The following is an 18370-nucleotide window of genomic DNA, read 5'->3' as shown; positions in this document are numbered from 1 at the left end:
AGAAGCTACTTTGTTTGCTGATGTTCATTTCAGCTGGCAACTTCACACAATGCCAGGTAGATGCCTCCCGCTATTACATTTGAATCTGTTTCTACAAACGGCACGGGCTGTGTGGAGATGGCTCTGTAGGCATCATTTTTCAACAGCAGTGACCCCATTTTTGGCATTGCGACACAATCCAGATTTCCTGGCTGGTATGGATTCTATAGTTTTTGCTCGCTGGAGATCCATAGGGATTTATTACCTGTCACAATTACTTACAGAAGATGGACGCTTACAACCTTTCCAGGAACTCGGTGCTAAACCTAAACATAACTTACCACCTTGGGGATAGGTTTGCCTAATTTCAATTAGCGCATTATATATGACAGTTGCCATGGAAAGATCTGTGTAACAATGTGCATGAAACTCAGAATGAAGCTGTTACACTAAGTTCGCAAAATATGGTACATTTGGCCTATCATCACAAATACTTGCAGTACTCATCTGAAGAGCTGGACTATGCTTGTCTGGCATGCCAATGGACAGTTGACCTAATGGTACCTCTCGATGTGTCTCATATTCAACGCACTCCTCATTCAACAAAGAGTTTCACACCTGATGTGTTATTATAGGAATTACAATACAAATTTGTGTTACGTTTATTCATTTCACCCCACTGTGCTAGCAGAGCCAGAATTGCAGCTATACGGTGCTGCCCCAAATGTAGCTATAACCCTGCAACCCTGGGTCACATGATCTGGTCCTGTTTGAAGATCCAGGAATTTTGGAACCAATTAGGATGGACGATAAAGTCACAATGGGCCTTCTCTCTTAAACTGGATCCTAAGCTGTTCTTTGAAGACTATGGTTTGTCTTCTCCCACCACCGCAGGACTGTTGGGATTTCTCAGGCACCTGGTACTTTTGGCAAAAAAGGTAATTTTATTGCATTGGCAAGACTCCAGGGCACTGAGCCTTTCCACTTGGTGATCTCAAATGATCAATTTACAAGACATTGAAGACATATCTTCAGCTAAAGGTAAATGTTTTCAACACATATGGGAGCCTTTATGGTCCTTGCTACACCCTGCAGCCCGTAACTGACTCCTGGACTGAATAGACTCTAGTTGACCCACACTTCTGCTATATAAATAAATAATAGAGAGGGAGGGGGGTTATGGTGGTGTGGGGAAGGGATTGTTGAGTTTCTGTTGCTGGTTTATCATGTTGAGTAGCTGATTTGTACTGTTGATTTGCTGGCAATTTGAATTAATAAAAAGGATTTATAAAAAAATAACACATGGAAATTCCTAATAGGAGTGGGGATTGCTCCCTGCAGTCATAGGAGCTGACTCTGTGGGTGCTGTGGGTGCTTGAGTACCCCCAATATTGAGAAAATTCCTTGTATATGTCCAGGGAGGAGTTATTTCTACTGGACTTAGCACCCCCAATAATTTTGAAAAGTTGGCTCCTATGCCTGCAGTTACCTGAGAGGTCGTTACAGTGCACTCATTGCAAAAGTTGCAGGTAATGTGGAATAATTAGCTATTTTTTTTCAGGGATGTAGTAACTACATTCCGTATAGTCAACCTTACTGTTAACGCACAGTACCAACCATTTCTCTGCATTAAGTGCACAGCTGCCTTCCCCAATTTGCTGCGAATACCCACAACAGCTAATGCAGAGATTTTACACCTAATGCATCTTAACTTCAGCTGTTAATCCACAACAGGTTAAAATATATATATATATGTGGCCTAGTGGTTAGGGTGGTGGACTTTGGTCCTGGGGAACTGAGGAACAGAGTTCAATTTCCACTTCAGGCACAGGCAGCTCCTTGTGACTCTGGGCAAGTCACTTAACCCTCCATTGCCCCATGTAAGCCGCATTGAGTCTGCCATGAGTGGGAAAGCGCGGGGTACAAATGTAATTTAAAAAAATATATATATATAAAAGGCACCACCAACGTTCTAATGAAGCCTCCAGCCGGAAGTGTGAAGCGCCAGAGATATCCGGTTTCCCCATGAGTGTCTGCCCCACCCTCGCTCTCTCTGTAACACAAACAGTGAAGGAAAACAGCACAGCACGAAATCGCTCTCTGTAACAGTGAAGGACTCAGAGGGGGGAGGGGAGAGAGACGCCCTCACTCTCTCTGTAACACAAACACAGCACAGCAGGAAACTTAACACTGAAGGACTCTACTCGGAGGGGGGAGGGGACAGACAGCACAGGGGAAGGGAGAGAGGGCAGAGGGCAGGGACACACACACTCCCACATGCACACTCTGAAGAAAACCTTGCTAGCCCCCGTTTCATTTGCATCAGAAACGGGGCTTTTTTACTAGTATATATATATTGTAGCATAGTTTAGTACATAGGTCCTTCAGTTTCCAGTGTTTTGTGTCTGACATTATTGCACACCTCCATTAGTACTGTACTATTTGTTGACACCTGCAATATAAGCAGAAGCGTAGCCAGGTTTTGAGGTCAGGGGAGCAGACCCTTTGTAAAGTAGGCACCGGTGCAAGGCTGAAGGGCCAATCCTCATAGGCGCCATTTCATCTAAAATCTGTTTGAGAGAGCAGCCACTCCCCATGCACCCCCCCCCCCCCCAAACTACACCTCTGAATACAAAATGAGAGCCTGAGGCTTCTAGAAACTGAAATGATTCCACATTGTAACCATTCCATTGCTGCTGTTAACCAAGAGAAGCAGTTCTATTATTATGTTGTATACTTTATGACTTTTCTTTTAAGGGGCGGAAACTTTAGTATACAGTTTATTAAAAGATGATATAGTATTCTAAAGTCTGTTGTGTTTTTCCAATGTTGTATTTTTATTTCATCAGGTGTCAGAAGGACAGGAAATCTGTGTAATTGAAGCAATGAAAATGCAGAACAGTATGAGTGCTGCTAAAACTGCCAAGGTATGCTTCTCTTTATGTCATTTCCAACTGCATGTAATCTGTCACTCTAGTATAAATATACAAAATTAGGGTTTGACTAGAATGTGAAAACATAGCTAATATTAATCGGTCTTTAATGTTCAGCCAAATTAAGATGTGGCAGAAATCCCCCCCCCCCCCCCCCCCCCCCCCCCGCATTTCCTATTTGCTGTGTACTCAAGAAAACAATTGCCATTGGCCAGGGTATGCTCCTTTTCCCTAATTATTCATAATTCTTTTTTCCAAAATATCTAAACATTTTGGACCGGATTCACAAAGCTCTTCTCATAAACAGAGAATGAGAGAATATCCTTGGTGAATCAGCCCTTCTGAATTTCACTACATCGTAAGTGTTAAATAATGCATAGTAGTGATAATGATCTATTAACCTGAGATACCTATTTAATCCAAAAAAATGAAGAAATACATGAATATAAAAAAGAAAGATGGTCAAGAAAGAGACCCAAAGAGGGACATGATGCATTAATTTGATGTTTGCTATTACTTTACAGTTACTTTACAGTTACGACTTTAGTAGGAAAATTAAATTTTACATCTCTCTTCCAACCCACTCACTATACAGTACTACTTTATAAACACCGTAATTGAATGATGGAGAAACAACCATTTCTATCCTATTAATTTACTCTCAGGCTTATTTTCGAAAGAGAAGGGCGCCCATCTTTTGACACATCGGGAGATTTTATTTATTTATTTATTGCATTTGTATCCCACATTTTCCTACCTCTTTGCAGGCTCAATGTGGCTTACAATACATCATGGATAGTGGTAATGATAAAAGAATAGACATTTGGTGTTACAGAAGGATTTTGGGTTGAATGGTAATGGAATACATGATAGTAATATAACATAAGGCATTATTAACATTTCTGAATATATGTGAGAGTTTCACATGTCGAAGAGATGGGTCTTTAGTAGTTTACGGAAGTTGGTCAGTTTATAGGTCGCTTTTAGGTTGCCTGGCAGTGCGTTCCAGAATTGCGTGCTCATATAGGAAAAGGTTGATGCATGCATTAATTTGTATTTTAGACCTTTACAGTTGGGGAAATGAAGATTAAGGAATGTGCGAGATGATCTTTTAGCATTCTTGGGTGGTAGGTCTATCAGGTCAGACATGTAGACTGGGGCCTCGCCATGGATGATTTTATGTACTAGGGTACTAGGGTACATACTTTGAACATGATGCGTTCTTTGAGTGGGAGCCAGTGTAGCTTCTCTCGTAGGGGTTTTGCACTTTCATATTTTGATTTTCCAAATATGAGTCTGGATGCCGTGTTCTGGGCTGTTTGGAGTTTTTTGAGTATTTGCTCTTTGCAGCCAGCGTAGAGTGAGTTGCAGTAGTCTAGATGACTAAGTACTAATGATTGTACCAGATTATGGAAGACGGTCCTTGGGAAGAATGGTCTTACTCTTTTTAATTTCCACATTGAGTGGAACATCTTTTTGGTTGTGTTTTTCGCGTGATTCTCAAGTGTAAGGTGCCAATCAGTGGTAACTGCAAGAATTTTCAGGGTTTCCAAAATTGGTAGATTTAGTTTCGGTGTGTTGATGGTGGTGAATTTGCTCGTGTTGTGTTGAGAGGTGAGTATTAGGCATTTGGGTTTTTTCTGCATTGAGTTTTAACTGAAAGGCATCTGCCCAGGAGTGCATGATATGTAGACTTTGGTTTATGTCATTGGAAATTTCTTTGAGGTCTTGTTTGAATGAGATGTAGATCGTTACATCATCAGTGTAAATGTATGGGTTGAGGTTTTGGTTTGATAGTAGTTTGGCCAAGGGTGTCATCATTAGGTTGAATATAGTCGGTGAGAGGGGAGATCCCTGTGGAACTCCACATTCAGGTGTCCATGTGGCTGATGTAATCGAATTTGATGTCACTTGATATGAGCGTGTGGTTAGGAATCCTTTAAACCAATTTAGAACGTTGCCTCCGATACTGAAGTATTCAAGGATGTGTAGTAGGATTCCATGATCAACCATGTCGAAGACGCTTGACATGTCGAATTGTAGAAGTAATATATTCTTGCCGGTTGCAATCGTTTGTTTGAATTTAGTCATGAGCGTGACTAGTACTGTTTCAGTACTGTGATTAGAACGAAATCTTGACTGGGAGTCGTGTAGAATTGAGAACTTGTTTAGATAGTCTGTGAGTTGTTTGGTTACTATCCCTTCTGTTATTTTGGTTATTAAGGGAATGGATGCTACTGGTCTGTAGTTGGTTAATTCACTCACATTTTTCTTTGCATCTTTGGGTATGGAAGTAAGTAGAATGTTTCCTTTCTCTTTTGGGAAGAGTCCATTTTGTAGCATGATATTCACATGTTTCGTTAGATCTCTTATAAAGTGTTGGGGGGCCGATTTCATGAGGTTATTGGGGCATATGTCTAGTTTGCAATGAGATTTGGCAAATTTTTTAAGCGTTTGGGAAGATGAGATCTTCCGATAGTATCTCAAATTCGGTCCAAATCCTATCTGCTGGGTATACTCCAGGGTCTGGATCTAGACAGTCTAGGAGTGTAGCATATTCGATGGGGCTGACAGGTATTTTAAGTCGCAGTTGTACTATTTTCTTTTTGAAGTACTTCGCAAGGTTATCGGCTCCTGGTGTGTCTTTGCTGTTGTTCGTGACTGGTGTGGTGTGTAGTAGTTTATCCATGAGTTGGAAGAGTTTGTGTGTGTCCTTGTAATTTGGTCCAATTTCAGTTTTGTAGTATAGTCTTTTGGTTTGTCTTATGGTGTATTTATATTTTCTTTGGAGTTGTTTCCAAGCATTAAGTGTGGGATCGTCTTTCTTTTTATTCCATGCACATTCTAGTTTCCTAACTTGTGTTTTGAGCTTTTTCAATTCTTCATTGAACCACGGTATTGAGTTCTTTCTATGCGAGGTTCTAGTTTGAATTGGGCTTCCTTCTCCCAGGGTCGCACAAATCAGCATAATCGAAAGCTGATTTTGGGCATCCTCAACTGCTTTCCGTCGCGGGGTTGACCAAAGTTCACGGAGCATGTCGAAAGCATAGTGAAGGCAGGACTGGAGCGTGCTTAACACATGGGTCTCCTCGGCCGATAATGGAAAGAGGAAGGGCGTCCCTGATGAGCACTTGGCCGACTTGGTCCATTTTTTCGTGTGACCAAGCCTCAAAAAGGTGATCAAACTAACCAGATGACCACCGGAGGGAATCGGGGATGACCTCCCCTTACTCCCCCAGTGGTCACTAACCCCCATCCACCCTAAAAAAAAAAACCTTTAAAAATATTTTTTGCCAGCCTCAAATTTCATACCCAACTCCCTGACAGCAGTATGCAGGTCCCTGGAGCAGTTTTAGTGGGTGCAGTGCACTTCAGGCAGGGCTCCTCCCACGACCAAATGGCTTGGATTTGATCATTTCTGAGATGGGCGTCCTCTGTTTCCATTATCGCTGAAAACCGCGGACGACCATCTCTAAGGACGACCTAAATGTTAAGATTTGGGCGTCCCCGACCGTATTATCGAAACGAAAGATGGACACCCATCTTGTTTTGATAATATAGGTTTCCCTGCCCCTTCCCGAGGACATCCTGCGAGGACGCCCTCAGGAAAACTTGGGCGCCCCATTCGATTATGCCCCTCCACGTATTCTGTCATGTTGTATTTCTCCTTCTTTGACTTTATATGTTACACCTTTGCTTTACCCTTCACTATCAATTAAAATACTCTATTCCATATCATCATGCTGATCAATCCATAGACTGGTGGGTTGTGTCCATCTACCAGCAGGTGGAGATAGAGAGCAAACTTTTGCCTCCCTATATGTGGTCATGTGCTGCCGGAAACTCCTCAGTATGTTCTCTATCTCAGCAGGTGGTGGTCACACACAGCAGCAGCTCTGGCTAGGCCTCCAAGCCTAATTTTTAGGTTTTGTTGAGTGCCTGGGGTTGAGGGCTCTTCTTGAGCAAGTGCAAACCTGGTGGCGCCAGGTCCCTCCTTTTCTCCTCCCTCCCGCTGGCTCCGTTAAAAAAAAAAAATTTTTGAACGTCCTTAAAGGCGTTTATTTCGACGTTTATTTAAACGTTTATTGCAGATACTCACTGGGACACCAGGTCGTTACAGCTCGGAGCGGAAAGCAGGTAATTTTTACCTTTTTATAGCGGGCAGGGGGTTCCCCGATTGATCTCCACGTGGCCTATGGCGTCGGAGGGCGAGGGCGCAAAGAGTCGCTCCCCGGATCGCTTGTGCGCTTCTAGAGGGGATGCGGGGGTCTTAAAGTCTGATTCGCCCTTGTTGGGTGACAGTTTCGTGACCGATGAGTGTCCCGGTCCTTCCTCCGGTGTGGCGGTTTTTCCCGCCATAAACGCCCATCCCCTGCTGCTCGCCTCCGCCATCTTGGCCGGCCACGCGGCTCGGACGGCTTCTTCTTGGGCCGCCCTTGAGGTGGGAGACGTTAATGCCATGAACGCCCTTAATTTGGGCGACGGCACAAAAGCGGCTAAACTTAAGCGCCGTTCTTCCCGCGCGGCTCCTTCGCGGAGTGTCGCGCCGGACGCCATTTTGGATGCGCAGCATGTCTCTCCCCCGCTCTTGCGAGCGCCGGTTGAGAGTGCGTCTAGGGCTGTAGCCCAGGCTGCGGAAGTGCACAGTCTGGGGGGTTTCTCCCCCGAGTTTGTTTTGCTGCTGCATCAGGCCTTCCTTATGCAAAACACTGCCCCTGCTCCCTCGGCTGGTAAAGAGGTTGAGGCCCCCGGAGGTAAACGCCCTCGGGTTGATTCCCAGGCCTTGGAGGACTTTGTCTCCTCCGATGTAGATGAGGGCAGCGTTTCTGAGTTCTCCCAACGGTCCTTTGCAGATTCCTTGGAGGAGACGGATCCCCGCTCGGATGGAGCGGATGACCCCTCTGCAGCACGGCTCTTTAGCTCAGAGGATTAGCCCAACCTGTTAGTGCAGGCCATGGGCATTTTGAAGATTGCCTCTCCGGAGGACGTCTCTCCCTCAGCCCCTGTTGGTTCTGCCGTTATGCTGGGGACGAAGCGCCCGCCTAGAACCTTCCACGTGCATGATGCTATGCACACCTTAATTTCGGCTCAGTGGGATGTCCCGGAAGCGAGCCTTAAAGTGGCTAGGGCTATGTCCCGCCTCTATCCTTTGCCTGAAAGTGAACGTGAGGCCTATCTGTGGCCTACCGTGGATTCTTTAATCACTGCGGTGACTAAGAAAACGGCGTTGCCGGTGGAAGGTGGCACGGCCCTAAAGGACGCCCAAGACAGAAGATTGGAGGCGGCCTTAAGGCCGTCCTTTGAGGCGGCTGCTTTAAGTTTGCAGGCCTCAGTTTGCGGCTCCTATGTGGCCAGGGCGTGCCTGACTATGGTGCAGCGGGCTTCCCCCTCGGATCGTTCCTTGAGGGCTGATTGGCCGGCCCTGGAATCGGGCTTGGCCTATTTGGCAGACTTGCTGTATGATGTCTTGAGGGCCTCAGCTAAAGGCATGGCTCAGACAATCTCTGCGCGGCGGTGGCTTTGGCTGAAGCATTGGTCTGCTGACCACGCCTCTAAATCCCGCCTGGCTAAATTGCCTTTTAAAGGCAAGCTGCTCTTTGGGGTCGAGCTGGACAAAATCGTGACCGATCTCGGCATGTCTAAGGGCAAGAAGTTACCAGAGGTCAGGGCTCGGGCTAGTACTCGCCCCGGTACCTCCAGAGGACGGTTTCAGGAAGCCCGTCGGTACCGCCCGGGCAGGTCGGGCTCTTCTGCCTCCTCTTCCTTCAAGAGGAACTTCTCCCCCAAGCAGCATTCCTTTCGCAGAGACCGCCGTCCCGGAGGTGCTCCCTCCGGTCCTCCCCCAGGGTCTCGTACCCAATGACGGGGCCTTGGTCCACCCCCCAGTGCAGATTGGAGGACGGCTGTCCTCGTTTCTGGGCGAGTGGACCACAATAACTTCAGACGCTTGGGTGCTGGAAGTCATCAGAGACGGCTACAAGCTAGAGTTCTGCCGACCCTTAAGAGATGGGTTTGTACTCTCTCCCTGCAAGTCTCCGGTCAAAGCTGTGGCAGTGCAGCAGACCTTGGACAATCTGATCCGCCTGGGTGCGGTCGTTCCGGTGCCAGAAAATCAGCTTGGCAAGGGACGTTACTCCATTTACTTTGTGGTACCAAAGAAAGGAGGTTCTGTACGGCCTATCCTCGACCTCAAAGGGGTCAATCGGGCCTTGAAAGTTCGGCACTTTCGCATGGAGACTCTCCGCTCTGTTATAGCGGCAGTGAAGGCAGGGGAGTACCTGGCATCCTTGGACATCAAGGAAGCGTACTTGCATATTCCCATCTGGCCTCCTCATCAACGCTTTCTGCGTTTTGCAGTACTGGGCCGACACTTCCAGTTCAGAGCCCTCCCGTTCGGGTTGGCTACTGCTCCGCAGACCTTCTCCAAAGTAATGGTGGTCATCGCGGCCTTCCTGAGGAAGGAAGGAGTACAAGTCCATCCTTATCTGGACGACTGGTTGATCCGAGCCCCCTCTTATGCAGAGTGCGGCAAAGCTGTGAACCGGGTGGTTGCTCTTTTGAGCTCCCTGGGGTGGATCATCAACTGGGAGAAAAGCCAGCTGCGCCCGACTCAGTCCCTGGAGTATCTGGGAGTTCGATTCGACACCCAAGTGGGCAGAGTGTTCCTGCCAGACAATCGGATTGTCAAGCTTCAGGCTCAGGTGGACCAGTTCCTAGTAGCCTCTCCTCTTTGGGCTTGGGACTATGTGCAGCTGTTGGGCTCTATGACGGCCACAATGGAAGTAGTGCCCTGGGCCAGGGCTCATATGAGACCACTACAACACTCTCTGCTGCAGCGCTGGACTCCGATGTCGGAGGATTATGCTGTGCGCCTTCCCTTGGACCCAGCAGTGCGCAATGCGCTGAGCTGGTGGACGCAGACAGACAAGTTGTCTGCAGGAATGCCTCTGGTGACCCCAGAGTGGATTGTCGTCACGACGGACGCCTCTTTGTCGGGCTGGGGAGCCCACTGCTTGGGAAGGACAGCGCAGGGGCTCTGGTCTCCTGCAGAGGCAAAGTGGTCTATCAACCTCCTGGAACTCAGAGCCATTCGGTTGGCGCTTTTGGAGTTCATCCCGGTACTGGCGTTGAAGCCAGTACGGGTCCTGTCGGACAATGCCACGGCTGTGGCCTATGTCAACCGCCAGGGAGGTACTAAGAGCGCCCCTCTAGCCAAGGAGGCCATGAATCTATGCCAGTGGGCGGAAGCGAACCTGGAACAGCTGTCAGCGGCCCACATTGCCGGAGTCATGAATGTCAAGGCGGACTTTCTCAGTCGCCATACCTTGGAGCCCGGAGAGTGGCAGCTATCTGCTCAGGCGTTCTTGGGCATCACGAAGCGCTGGGGCCAGCCGAGCCTAGATCTGATGGCATCATCGGCCAATTGCCAAGTGCCACGCTTTTTCAGCAGAGGACGGGACCCTCGATCCCTGGGAGTAGATGCTCTTCTCCAACAGTGGCCGACACAAGAGCTCCTCTATGTGTTCCCGCCCTGGCCCATGTTGGGCAGGGTGCTAGACCGGGTGGCAAAGCATCCGGGCCGGGTAATCCTGGTGGGTCCGGATTGGCCCAGATGTCCCTGGTATGCGGACTTGATCAGGCTCTCAGTCGACGATCCTCTGCGGCTGCCAGTGGAGCAGGGTCTGTTACATCAGGGTCCCGTGGTGATGGAGGATCCCTCCCCCTTTGGTCTTACGGCCTGGCTATTGAGCGGCAGCATCTGAGGAAGAAGGGCTTCTCAGACAAGGTCATCGCCACTATGCTGAGAGCGAGGAAGCGCTCTACTTCTACTGCTTACGCCAGGGTTTGGCGTACCTTTGCAGCGTGGTGTGAAGCAGGCTCATGTTCTCCATTCACTGCTCCAATTTCTTCAGTGTTGGCATTCCTGCAAGAAGGTCTGGAGAAAGGCCTGTCGCTCAGTTCCCTTAAAGTCCAGGTAGCGGCCCTGGCTTGCTTCACGGGCCGCCTGAAGGGTGCTTCCCTGGCTTCGCAGCCAGATGTGGTGCGTTTTCTCAAGGGAGTTAATCACCTGCGCCCTCCTCTGCACTTGGTGGTGCCTACGTGGAATCTCAACCTGGTGCTAAGAGCATTACAGAAGCCGCCTTTTGAACCCTTGTCGAGGGCATCTCTGAAAGGCCTGACGTTGAAAGCAGTCTTTTTGGTGGCTATCACTTCAGCCAGAAGAGTTTCCGAGCTCCAGGCACTCTCATGTCGAGAGCCTTTTCTGCAGTTCACTGAGGCAGGAGTGACTATTCGCACAGTGCCTTCCTTCCTGCCCAAGATTGTTTCTCGCTTCCATGTGAATCAGCAGCTCTGTCTCCCTTCCTTTCGTAGGGAGGACTACCCAGAGGAATACTCTGCTCTTAAATATCTGGATGTGAGACGAGTCATCATCAGATATTTGGAAGTGACCAATGATTTCCGGAAGTCGGATCATCTGTTTGTCCTGTTTGCAGGTCCTCGTAAGGGTCTGCAGGCTGCTAAGCCTACAGTGGCAAGATGGGTCAAGGAAGCCATTGCAGCGGCTTATGTGGCCGCAGGGAAGGTGCCGCCTATCCAGCTGAAGGCTCACTCCACTAGAGCTCAGGCGGCCTCGATGGCAGAGGCCGGCTCCGTCTCCTTGGAAGAGATATGCAAGGCGGCAACTTGGGCATCGGCCCATACATTCTCCAAGCATTACCGCTTGACTGTGGCGGCACGGGCGGAGGCCCGGTTTGGAGCTTCAGTGTTGAGGTCAGGGATTTCAATGTCCCGCCCTGGGTGAGTACTGCTTCGGTACATCCCACCAGTCTATGGATTGATCAGCATGATGATATGGAAGGTAAAATTATGTATCATACCTGATAATTTTCTTTCCATTAATCATAGCTGATCAATCCATAGTCCCTCCCAGATATCTGTATTGTTTATATTCTGGTTGCATTTCAGGTTCAAGTTTAGTCTTCAGTTCCTGTTCAGGAGGACTTCGTGTTCAAGTTTTTCAATGGATTCTTCAAGAGTTGAGACGAATTTGTGTTACAGTGAGCTGCTGCATTCCTCTCCCCTCCGTTTTACGGGGCTGGATTGAGACTTAAATTCTGCCGGCACTCCCTCCCGCTTCGTGCGGCTGTAGGGCAGCTTTGTACCCTTCCCGCTTCGGCGGTGTTAGGGTCAGTCAGCTCCTCCCGCGGTTGCGGTTGCAGGATAAGCCAGATCCCCCCGCATCGGCGGGTGTGGTGTCCCTCCCCCGCTCCACGGGGATGAGCTGGACGGATTCCCCTCCCCCACTTGTGTGGGGATGAGCTGGGTTAATTCCCCTCCCCCATTTCGGCGGTGGTGAGCTGGGCAGAGTGTCCCTTTGTGGGTGTAATTCTCTAAGTGCTGAGTCCTGCGAATGGAGCTTTGATATCGACATACTGAGGAGTTTCCGGCAGCACATGACCACATATAGGGAGGCAAAAGTTTGCTCTCTATCTCCACCTGCTGGTAGATGGACACAACCCACCAGTCTATGGATTGATCAGCTATGATTAATGGAAAGAAAATTATCAGGTATGATACATAATTTTACCTTACACATTATGTTGACATTGTAAGTAGTGTACTATAATCTATAATATCTTACTTCCAAGGATTATCGTATGTGTTAACCAAGACCCCCAATGCTATTGTTAGTTTATCAAACTGACCTCAACACCTCCACCCCTGGTCTATCACCAACTGGTGAAACAGAACCTTAATATAAAGGATTCCAGGGATTCTGTGGGGTTATTCTTATCATAGGTCTTAATGCCCAATTGTTATAATTTGAACCATACCAGGAAAAACTTAACTTTGCATTGGCTGTCTGAAATCAACACATACTATTACATCTTACATCAAATTGTCTTAACAACACTAATTGTTCATTTCTTCCAAAGAACAAAGAAAAGAAAAAGAAAATAAAAAAGAAAATAAATTTCTATGTCATATGCAAGCTAGAACTCCCATTTTTTACACAGTACCCAAAATTCATAAAAATCTTAGCAAACCTCCTGGCAGGCCTATAGTGTCAGCCCGCAATTCAATATCTGAGCGGATTTGCCAGTATGTTGATACGTATTTGCGTCCACTTATGGTGGAAATACCATCATACATTAAAGATTCCACGCATTTTTTAAATCAGATAGCTAAAGTCAAGATTACATATTTAACAACACTAGCTACACTTGATGTGAGAGCATTGTATACCTCGATACCCCAAAATGAGGCACTAGAAGTGACAGAGCAAGCTTTGGATGCACGAGAGAGACCATGGACAGTCCCAACAACATTTCTAAAACAACTAATAGGTTTGGCATTGAAAAACAATTTTTTCTTATTCAGTGACCAGCTATATTTGCAAACAGCAGGAATAGCTATGGGGGCTACATTTGCCCCCTCAATAGCAAACCTGTTCATGGCACGTTTTGAACGGAAGTACATCTACACCGCCCCTGAATGGCAGAAAATCATATACTGGGGACGGTTTATAGATGATATTTTTGTGTTATGGGAAGGCACGGAACAGGAATTTCTAGAGTTTGTTGAGAAATTGAATCAGTGTCACCCAACAATTAAATTTGACCACAATTTAGATCGGGTCAATATTAATTTTCTAGACATATGGATTCAAAAAGAAGGACAGGAGCTCCACACGGATCTGTACACAAAACCAACGGATAGTAACTCACTTTTGGCGTATGATAGCATGCATCCTAAACATCTGGTAGGGAGCTTACCTTTTTCGCAGTTCATACGATATAGAAGGATATGCGATTCCACTCAGAAATATGTGGAAAAATCAGAGGAATTGAAAAAGAAATTCAAGGAGAGGGGTTACCCCAACAAGGAGATTAAACAAGCTCAGAAACGAGCGAGGTTTAATGATAGAGAGTGGTTACTGCGGTCCAAGGAGAGAGTACCAGAACCGCAAATTAATTGTATATTGAAATACACAAAAGAATCAGACAAGATAACCAAAATATTGAAAAAACATTGGGGGATACTCCAAACACAGAATGAATTCAAGGATAAAAGAGTGATGGTGTCATACAATAGAAACACGAATCTGCAGGACACTCTTTGCAGATCAGACGTGTGGACTAAGGGGCAGATAACTACTGGAATACACAAGAAATGTGGTAAATGCAGTATTTGTCCAAATATTATAGAGGGATCAGCTTTAGAATGGGAGCATGGTCAAAAAACGATCAAAGTAAGAGGACAATCAAATTGTGATACAGAGAACGTAGTGTATGCATGTATGTGCCCATGCAGTAAGATTTATATAGGACACACCTCAAGAAAATTCAAAACACGAATTATAGAACATAAACATGGAATTGTGCATAAAAAACCAGAGGCACCTATGGCACAACACTGTGCAGAGGAGGGTCATTCTTTTGATCAAATGCAGTTTATGGTTTTGGAAGTGATTAGCAAGGGTATGAGAGGGGGGGATATTAAACAACAAGTATGGCAGCGGGAACAGCGATTGATTTATCAATTCAAAACAACTATGCCTAGGGGACTGAATAAAAATGTAGAATGGAAGGCGTTCTACTAATTGGCCCTTTAAACAAAAGGTGCAAGGTGATTGGAGGAGGTTCCTGAGGGCGTCATTAAAATACCGCGGCCATCTTGTGCGCCATAACATCGGAATCAAAAGCATGAAATAAGAGTTATAAAAAGTTCCTGAAGCAGCGATAGACATCGCGAAACAAGACATACTTGTCGGAAAAGAAAGTTTAAATCAGTAAAGAGAAAGGAAGGAACGGGGTTATGAGGAAATCCGAATACACTCATGCCAGTGAAAGCATAACCGCACAGATCTCATGATCTCATGAACAGGAGACAGGGTTGGAAACAAAAGAGAACGTTTACCAGCCGGCTGGAGAAGATTAAAGAACTCAGCTAAGTGTATTATATATGGGACTGAGGGGAGAATGTGGTTAGGCATAAGTAGTAAAATAATGAGGGTATTTGGACATGGAAGAAATGAACAATTAGTGTTGTTAAGACAATTTGATGTAAGATGTAATAGTATGTGTTGATTTCAGACAACCAATGCAAAGTTAAGTTTTTCCTGGTATGGTTCAAATTATAACAATTGGGCATTAAGACCTATGATAAGAATAACCCCACAGAATCCCTGGAATCCTTTATATTAAGGTTCTGTTTCACCAGTTGGTGATAGACCAGGGGTGGAGGTGTTGAGGTCAGTTTGATAAACTAACAATAGCATTGGGGGTCTTGGTTAACACGTACGATAATCCTTGGAAGTAAGATATTATAGATTATAGTAGACCAACGGGCTCATTTTCAAAGCACTTAGCCTCCCAAAGTTCCATAGAAACCTATGGAACTTAGCCTCCCAAAGTGCTTTGAAAATATGCCTCCAAGGAACCCAAATAAAGGAAAAATAGAGAAGTAGTGTACTATGCCATACTTTGTATTGTTATTTGAATATTTTTACTGCTGTTATTGCCTGTTGCTCATGTTTGATCTATTCTTACTGTACACTGCCTTGAGTGAACTCCTTCAAAAAGGCGGTAAATAAATCAAAATAAATAAAATACGTTGCCATTATTTCTAATAAAGAAAATGATTTTCCTCGCAATCAGAATCACAATATTTGAAAGCTAATTTGTGGAAAATGTAAGCATTTATTTACATATTTGAAACCCATAAATATAGAGCAAAGAATAGAGTACGGTTTGGGGTTAATTGGTGCTGAATCTGGAAGATCCATTCATTTAAGTAATTTGGGGCTTTGTTTACTAAAATGTGCTAAGCAGTTATAATACAGTTATAGTGCAGTAACTGTTATTATGCTGGTGTGACAGTGTGAGCTAATTTATGTGCAAACTGCATACCATATTATGGGGCAGATTATGGGCTTGGACTGCACATTGCAATTAAAGCAAACAATGTTATTCTACTAGTGGCTCAGGAGCATCGGGCCACCAAGCCACAGCCCAATACACCCTGCTGTGATTTCCATACCATGCTCCTCTCCCCACCCATCCAGGCACTCCTCAATTGAAAGCCTGTCCCCCACATCACAAGATCCTCCCCCTCCAGGGCACACCACAAGTCACATTATGGTTTTTATATGGTAATAAGTTGCTTTACATGCATTAGCATGTTTTACATCTAATTGCTATATAGCCCGTGGTGAGACACATCGGTCTGCATTAGGGCCCTTTAAGTCGTGTTAAGAGACAAATAATGTGACTTCAAGCCCTAATGCAGCTTGATAGCTTCCTCCCTAAGTTTCATTGGAGTGTGTTGGCAATGAATGCTCTTTCTCCACAGTATCCTCAGGTCTGGATAACCTAGAGAATGGAAGACTTGAGCCAGGAATCAAACTTGAGTCCCTCAGCATGGCATCGTGTAATACTGCCATTGAGCAGCCAGGTGCCTCCCTAAATAAATTCCTCTGACAAGAGTGACATGCAACTCAAAACTGCATCTTTATGTGAAAATATTTTATAAGAATGATAATTGGGAACATGCTTTATTAATTTTGACTCGGTGATCAGTAAGAAAAATTAGATACACAAGCAACATTGAGAACCCCAAGGATGGCACAGCCAGGAGTATATAGACATACTTTTTTTTTTATAAGTAACACCAGATGACCACCTGTACAGTTTAATTATTTCTGTTTGTTTCTTGAAGTTTCATCATGTATGACCTGTTTATTAAAGAAAGCAAAAAAAAAGTATTAATGGCAAATGGATCATTTCTATAGGTCATCATCTTTGGTAAATCATCAAGATGGCATTGAACCTAGAAAGTCAAGATAAATAGAGAAGGTACTGGCTTAAGTACTTGATTGTTAGATGGGAAATGAATGAAATAAAAGTAATCAATAGGCCATGTTCTAGTTTTAAAAACTAGTTGAAGGAAATGTAGCTTCCAAAAGCTCATCACAAAATGTATTAAGCTAATCCGTCAGAAAGGTTTCAACTTTTATCTATTTTTTCTTAACCTTTATTCCCCATAAAATTAGTCCTGAATCTAAAAAAATAAGTTTAATTACTGTGGTGCCTTACATTTATTTATTTATTTATTCTTTAGGTGAAATCAGTGCACTGTACAGCTGGTGAAACAGTTGGAGAAGGTGATGTCCTAGTGGAACTGGAGTGAAACATGTTTCTGTCGGATTATTAGACAGTCCAATTGGCCCTTCTTTTAGATTAAATTCATGCAACATAACATGTAATTTCATCCTTGGATGGTACATTCCTGTGTGGCACATTTTTATACAGTTGTATTTATTGATTTGCATTTACCTTCTGTAATCTGTAAACACTGTAATAGAATTGCCAAGAAATCACAGCTGTTTATTTCTATAAATATTATGTACATACAAGATTATATTCTGTAGAAATTTTCTCAAGGTCAACTACTGGACTATGTGACAAAATTAAATACTTCTTTCTAAGCTTTTACAGCACAATGGAGTTCTGTCTGTTTTTCTTTGAAACCGAGACCAAATATATTAAATATTTCGGTTTTATCTTTGGCTATAAAATGAATATGGCTTTTATTATAACTCTCATTTCCACCAAGAATAAAGCAGCTTACTTGGGCTTTCATTTACAAGAACAGTAAGTTCATAGTTTCATAAGGACCATCTGCATTATCTTGTACAGGTGTTCCCCAGTTAGTATGCCTTCAGACCTCATTAATGGGCCCTTTTACTAAACTGTGGTAAGCCCTAACACATGCTTACCGCAAGTTAAAATCCACTACTGCGGAGCATGTTCAGGCATCCCGCAATAGTTTTCGGATCTGCACACACTTCTCACGTACTAAACAATACTTTTTATTTATTTTTATTTACTTTTTAGCACTGGGCATGCCCAGTACTAATCATTGCAGCTGCATCACCATGCTCTAACCAATTAGTGTATGGTTAGCACAGGAGCTCTTAGTAAATAGGTGTTGGTAAGTGCTCCGGCACTAATAGCCCTGTGCTAATTGTGAAATTACCACCTGGTCATTAATGGGGGAAATATGTAGCCATTTACAGCCGCGCTAAAAGGCCTCAGTGTGTAAGAAACATGCGCACTAGTGATAGCCCAAGCCGCTTTTTATCGCAACTTAGTAAAAGGGCCCCTAAGTCTGTCACAGAAAAATCACCACTACCCGATGTTCATGTACAAACCAGCATCGGGCTCTAATCTCAGCACCTTGCATCAAGAAGAAACACAGGCTTTTATTTGAAATTAGACAAAAATTTCAGTAAAATATCCTGTTTTGCTTAATTTCACTAAATTTTAAAGGAAAAAACTAAATCGTGATTGTTGTCATTGTACTTGTATTAGTTTTGGTATTGTAAACAGCTTTGGTGCTAAATAGTATATACAGTATTAACATCAAATCCAATCAATTTTTAGTTTTATTTC

At 44.8% G+C, this 18370-nt stretch overlaps 1 protein-coding gene across 1 annotated transcript in view; it reads left to right on the top strand.

Annotated features, from left to right (window-relative positions):
* The window catches only part of PCCA (propionyl-CoA carboxylase subunit alpha), a 1085625-nt gene extending 1068220 nt beyond the window's left edge, over positions 1-17405 (top strand). Inside the window, 2 exon segments of the mRNA XM_030201346.1 lie at positions 2829-2906; positions 17037-17405. Of these exon segments, the coding sequence (XP_030057206.1) occupies positions 2829-2906; positions 17037-17105 (147 nt within the window). The 3' untranslated portion in view covers positions 17106-17405.
* Positions 17406-18370: the final 965 nt, after the last annotated feature.

Source organism: Microcaecilia unicolor, chromosome 4, assembly GCF_901765095.1.
Source record: "Microcaecilia unicolor chromosome 4, aMicUni1.1, whole genome shotgun sequence".
Classification (NCBI taxonomy): Eukaryota; Metazoa; Chordata; class Amphibia; order Gymnophiona; family Siphonopidae; genus Microcaecilia; species Microcaecilia unicolor.
The sequence above is the reverse complement of the archived record's forward strand: the minus strand, read 5'-3'. Positions and strand labels throughout refer to the sequence as shown.